The following is a 6,197-nucleotide window of genomic DNA, read 5'->3' as shown; positions in this document are numbered from 1 at the left end:
GTGGTGTAGTGGTAAGCACTGCGCGCTTCCACTCCGCAGGACCCGGGTTCAAACCCTGGTCAAAGCAACATCGCAAAAAATATAGAAAAAGGGTTTTTTTCTTAACAGCGGTCGTGCGTCGGCAGGCAATGGCAAACCTCCGATTGTATTTCTGCCATGAAAAATACAATCGCCGTTCGGAGTCGGCGTAAAACTGTAGGTCCCTTCGCCTTGTGTGACAATATCAAGGCGCACACCACAAGTCGGAGGAGAAGCTCGGCCAAACACTAACAAATGTGTAAGCGCCAATCTGTATATATATATATAGAAGTTATAGCTGCTATTTCGGAGATCGCCACATCTCCTCATCAGACTTCTTCAACCGCCGTAACTGGGATATGAACCATCGACCTCTATTGTTGCTTTTTCCACTTTTTCAAATGTAAGCCCGAAAACAATTAAGGGCAGATATTCTGCTGCTATATAGCCTTGATCAAGTGTTTGTTGTTGTTGTTGGTTTTTTGCTAATACATATTCTATTTTTAGAATGTTTGACTTTAGGTGTGCTCGTCCTTAAGTTATTTATTTTTTTTGTTATTTATGGCCTAGTTTTACATTGTTTTCTTTTTCTTAATATAAAATTTCCAAAAATACAGCACTAAAATTTATGTCGTTTCTTACACATTTAAGGGATTCACAAAAACGTGTTAACCGTCGTAAAATCTTAAGCTTAACATTTTTTAATGTAAAATAAGGATTAAAATGGTTTTAGAGGATTCCTAACTACACATCGCAAAAAAATATAGAAAAAAAGATTTTTTCTTAACAGCGGTCGTCCCTCGGCAGGCAATGGCAAACCTCCGAGTGTATTCCTGCCATGAAAAACAGCTTCTCACAAAAATACAATCGCCGTTCGGAATGTTTTTAAACTGATAAAAAATATATAATTAGCAACTTTAACCGTTATTTTACTTAAATAAATGTTAAGCTTAAGATTTTACGACGGTTAACAGGTTTTGTGAATTCCCTAATGGTGTATATAATTTAACCTACCCTCTTTCCTAATCGGAAAAAGCAAGTATTACTCGCTCAAAGTGGCTCTCAACAGCCTAAGAACCAACCAAAGAAACACAAATTGGGCACTATCGGGCACCTGCGGGCGAGCAAAAGAACACACTTATTGGACGTCCCGGTTTCAAGAATCCAAAAGTTGGCAACCGTGGTCTCACCTTTAAATTATCGCAGATATTTTGTTTCATTAATCTACATATATAATGAAATTGTTTAATTTTTTACAGAAGGTGTAGGCCATTTTTTTAAAGAGTGTCATACGCTCGTTAGGTTTTAAGTCAAGGCTCTAAATTTTTCAAGAATTTGTGTTTTAAAATAAGCTATTTAAAAATGCAAGGAACCGTTAAAAAAGTCAGCTATTCATATTCCTTTCCCCTCTTTACATTACAGGAAAACGTCAGAAGTTAATTTACCCAACCTTTTTAAACTACACGATAAGATACTTTCCCTAAGTGTTTTAGTGAATTCGGAATTCGGAGCCCAATGCGTACCGTTCATGGCTGCTTGTTTTGTGATTACCATATTTGGTATCTTCCTAGAAACAAAAGTTATGTTCATTGTAGGAGGATTAAATGAACTAATGGACTATGTTATCTATCTGTATGTCATATGGAGTTTGACAACAATGATGGTTGGCTATTTGGTGTTACGTCTCTGTTGCAACGCGCATGCTCATTCAAAGCAATCAGCTATGATTATTCACGAGATTATGCAAAAAAAACCATCTTTTATGTTGGGAAATAGTTCTTACTATAATAAAATGAAATCATTTACATTGCAGTTTTTGCATTGGGAAGGCTATTTTCACTTCAACGGCATAGGTCTTTTCGCATTGGATTACACGTTCATTTTTTCGGTGAGTAACTACTTATTTGGAAATCAAAATTGCATTTAAAAAAATGTATGTATGTATGTAAAATACAAATATTTCAGACTGTCAGTGCCGCTACCTCCTACTTAATTGTGTTGCTGCAATTTGATATGACGGCGATTTTAAAAAGCGAGGGACTCACGCCCAAAACCTTAGGTGCAGGAACGAACTAAACACACTTCAAACAGAGTCATAGTAGCAGTTAAAACTGCATGTTGTTGAAACAAACTTTTAAGTTTAGAATGGATTTTTAATTTTTGTCAATCAATGACACCTTATACACAGCTTTTTGCTATAATTAGACAGCACAGAGTCACCCATATGAATTTAAAAAAGAAGGAAATATGGAGAAATAAATATTAATATTTTAGAAAGTTGTCCCTATGTCAGCTGATATTAAAAGTGCTTACGTAATGCCAATTATCCGAATTGTTGCAAACTACCACGTTTGTGCGCTCTTGTACCTGAAAAACTTGCAAGTGTGAAATTGAGTGAGAAAAATGCTAATGCTAGTATACGGAGTGCAGGGGCGGCGAAACGCCCTGTGCCCGTGTGGGTAGTTCTGCTGGTGGCAAGAGTATACAGGTAAAGAAAATAGGTTGTCGATTTAATTGAGACGGTTAACAGGTTTCGTTAGAAAAACGTATGGTTTCGTGTATAATACACTTATTTTTCATACAACTATTTACATATGTACATTAGACTGCATAACCCAAAAAGGTAGCGGATTTTCCGCCGGGATTATAAAATCTATTATATTTAAGACGTCCACCAAAATATTTCGGAAAAATATTAAGATTTACGTGAGCTGTACCGATTTGAAAATACCTCCAAAAATGGAGTTCTTTATGAATAAAAATAGTTTCTTAAACAACTTTTTGAAAAAAGTCCCCTCGGATAACAAAACAGATTAAGCTAAAAAAATCTGCATAAAAATATTTAAAAATCTTTTCAACGGAATCGTAATAATGAGATTTTTGATGCTGTTTTTTTTTACTATTTTCAAAGATTGATTTACGAAAAACTTGAATAACTGGTCCAAAACTATTCTGATTTAGACTTATGGGATCTCAGTAGAGAGGTATTTTCACACTGTTTTTATTTCTGTCCAAAAAAAGTGATTCCAGTCCAAAGTGTCCAAATTTTTATTTTTTTTTTTCAAATACCAGCACATCTTAATTCAACTTTGAATGACGTTCGTTCATCCTACCTTTCTCTTTCATCCTGTGAATGAATTTATTAACAAAGAAATAAAAAGGGAGAGAAAATACCTTTCCAATGACACCTCACAAGTCTAACTCCGAGGTGTTTAAGTTCAGTTATTCAAGTTTTTCTTAAACCAGTCTTTAAAAAATTTAAAAAACATCATCAAAAATCTCATTATTACGATACCGTTCGAAGTTTTTTATAATTTTTAAAAAATATTTTTATGCAAATTTTTTAAGCTTAAACCGTTTTGTCCCTTTAAGACATTTAAAAAAAAAAATAATCTTTAAGAAACTATTTTTATTCATAAAAAACTCCATTTTTGGAGGCAGAGTAAAACCCGCTTAAGTACCTCACGAAAAATGTCAGCTTTTTGAGGTACTTAGGAGGGTTGGGTACTTAAGCGGGTACTTAAGCGAACATAATTTGTGATGTAGTTACATCTTCTTGTTAACTTACATAAATAAGTCGTTGAATAAAACATGAACATTTAATGAAGTATACGTAATTATTTAAACACGTAACAACATTAAGGAAAACTTTATTAAAAAACAGATAGAGCCATTTTCTGTTATTTTCACAAGAATTCAATTAAAAAGTCATTGATTATACATATTTATACATACATACAAACAGGGCGTATTATTTTGGACCAAATTCAAAATGATATTGTTTGCCACCTATGTATGTTTATATTTTAATTTTCAAAATCTTTCAATTAAAAAAAGTTCATTCCCTAACAAATACCATAGAAACTTAAAATATAAGCTTAAAATTTTGTAGAACACTGAAAAGATTTATACAAATTTCAAACTTGTTTATCAGAAGTGTTAAAATTTTTTATGAGTATACAGTTTTATAGCCCATGACGATGAATGCCGTGAAGGCAGCGAAATAAGAAGCAGGGGATTAGTTAAATATGCTTTATTCACGAACAGTTTCAGCGGTCAACTGACTCAACAGAAAATATAATACAAGTACTTAGCTTACAAATTACAAAGTGAGCAAAGAAACGATTGGAAGATTACAGTTACAGACTTGAAAAAAACTCAATAGATTACAGTAGTTACTAGACCTTTTCGAACAACAGAAACTTAACTACAAAAAATGTATTTATTCCGCAACATCCCGGGCCGCCCTGAAACGGTGTTTCAGCAAGTCGGCAGCACCACAATCTTAGTAATTGGTCGAACCATTTCTCCAGAAGAAGTTTTCAGGCCACAAGGCCATCCTTGCCGGGATATATCTCGATGACCTTAGCTAGTAACCATCGAGCAGGGGGCACATTATTCTCCTTCACGATCACAAGGCTTCCTACCAACATATTTGGAACGCTCTTCACCCACTTAGGCCGTTGCTGCAATGACGTTAGATACTCCATATGCCATCGTTGCCAAAAGCCCTACATCATGTTCTGAACGTGCTGCCAATAGCTGAGCTTATTCGATGGAATTTCAGATAGCCCAGCTTCAGGTACCATAGTGTATGGGCGACCTATTAAAAATTGAGAGGGAGATAAATAGTTAGCATCGATGTCGGGTGCAGCCCCAAGTGGTCTCGAGTTGACAACTGCTTCAATCTGGGCCAGCAACGTATGCATTTGCTCAAAGGTTAAAATAGTATTCCCAATGACGCGTCGTAGGTGAAGTTTAACTGACCGAACTGCTGACTCCCAGATACCACCCCAATGCGGCGCATGCGGTGGTATATAATTCCATCGTATTCCGTCCTTCGCCAAAGATGCGGAAATGATTTCATAGTGTTTTTGCGACATTAGTACTTTGTGCATTTCATCTAACTGACGAGATGCACCAAGAAAATTTCTGCCATTGTCGCTAAATATTTGGGAGCACTTTCCACGACGGGACATGAATCGGCGTAACGCTGCTAAGAAGCCATCCGTGCTCCAATCTGTGGCAAGCTCCAAGTATATAGCGGACGTTGTCATACACACAAATAAACATATGTAGCCTTTTGCAAATTTAGGTTTTCGACCGGGATATACCTTTAAGGTAAGTGGTCCCGCGTTGTCGCAGCCACTATTTTCAAACGGATACGCTTGGCGAACTCGAACTGCAGGAAGGTCCGCCATCATCTGTTGTGTACATATTTGTCGATGACGAAAACATTTCATACACTTGAACGTAATGCTTCGAATCAAGTTTCTGGCACCTAAAACCCAATACTTCTGGCGTACAATGACGAATGGCGCCGACACAGCCGCATGCAAGCTTTTGAGGTGTTCTTCTTGCAGAATTAAATACGTAATTCGATGCAACTTTGGTAGAACGATGGGATGAATAGCGTTGATATGTATCTCCGCGTTACGAATTCGCGCTCCAACAACGACGAATGGGTTGAGTTTAAAAAGCTTGGAACGCGAACTCAACTTTTTTCTGCACACTAAACTCTTCCGATCCTCTCGAAAACAATCTTGAGCGTATTTTTCAAGTAGTCGCCTTGCATCTTCAAACTCACTATAATTCAACGGGCCAACCCTGTTTTCTCTTTTATGTGGATGAAAACGTTTGATAAACCGCAAAATGTAAGCAACGATTCTGACCAGTTTATTCCAATAAGATGATCTTTCAATAAGATCGGCAAGTGAATGGTTATTCTCTGGAGTTGTTAGAACTAAGCTCACGGCGTTTGATTTAAATTCCATTGCTGCGTCGTGTGCAAGTCGTTTAGAGGGCTTCGATTTCAATAATGCATTCTGAAAAGGTATTTCGCCCCTTAGCCAAAGAGGGCCCTTCCACCAACNTTTATCAGAAGTGTTAAAATTTTTTATGAGTATACAGTTTTATAGCCCATGACGATGAATGCCGTGAAGGCAGCGAAATAAGAAGCAGGGGATTAGTTAAATATGCTTTATTCACGAACAGTTTCAGCGGTCAACTGACTCNGTGTACATATTTGTCGATGACGAAAACATTTCATACACTTGAACGTAATGCTTCGAATCAAGTTTCTGGCACCTAAAACCCAATACTTCTGGCGTACAATGACGAATGGCGCCGACACAGCCGCATGCAAGCTTTTGAGGTGTTCTTCTTGCAGAATTAAATAC

General features: G+C 36.7%; 1 protein-coding gene across 1 annotated transcript; it reads left to right on the top strand.

Annotated features, from left to right (window-relative positions):
* The first annotated feature begins 1,531 nt into the window (after positions 1–1,531).
* Positions 1,532–2,094, top strand: Gr33a (Gustatory receptor 33a). Its single transcript, XM_017614969.1, has 2 exons — positions 1,532–1,906; positions 1,984–2,094. The coding sequence occupies exons 1-2, from the start codon at positions 1,547–1,549 to the stop codon at positions 2,092–2,094; spliced, it is 471 nt and encodes a 156-aa protein (XP_017470458.1). The 5' UTR covers positions 1,532–1,546.
* The last annotated feature ends 4,103 nt before the right edge of the window (positions 2,095–6,197 follow it).

The sequence above is a fragment of the Rhagoletis zephyria genome, unplaced genomic scaffold, assembly GCF_001687245.7.
Source record: "Rhagoletis zephyria isolate East Lansing unplaced genomic scaffold, Rhagoletis_zephyria_1.1 Rzeph_scaffold_00935, whole genome shotgun sequence".
Taxonomy (NCBI): Eukaryota; Metazoa; Arthropoda; class Insecta; order Diptera; family Tephritidae; genus Rhagoletis; species Rhagoletis zephyria.
Note: the sequence above shows the minus strand (reverse complement) of the source record. Positions and strands in the feature narration are given on the sequence as shown.

Excerpts from the sequence above, each read along its gene's own strand:
- Gr33a (XM_017614969.1), top strand. The coding sequence starts at position 1,547 with ATGGCTGCTTGTTTTGTGATTACCATATTTGGTATCTTCCTAGAAACA. Across the intron at positions 1,907-1,983 it reads ATTACACGTTCATTTTTTCG|ACTGTCAGTGCCGCTACCTC; the intron begins GTGAGTAACTAC and ends CAAATATTTCAG.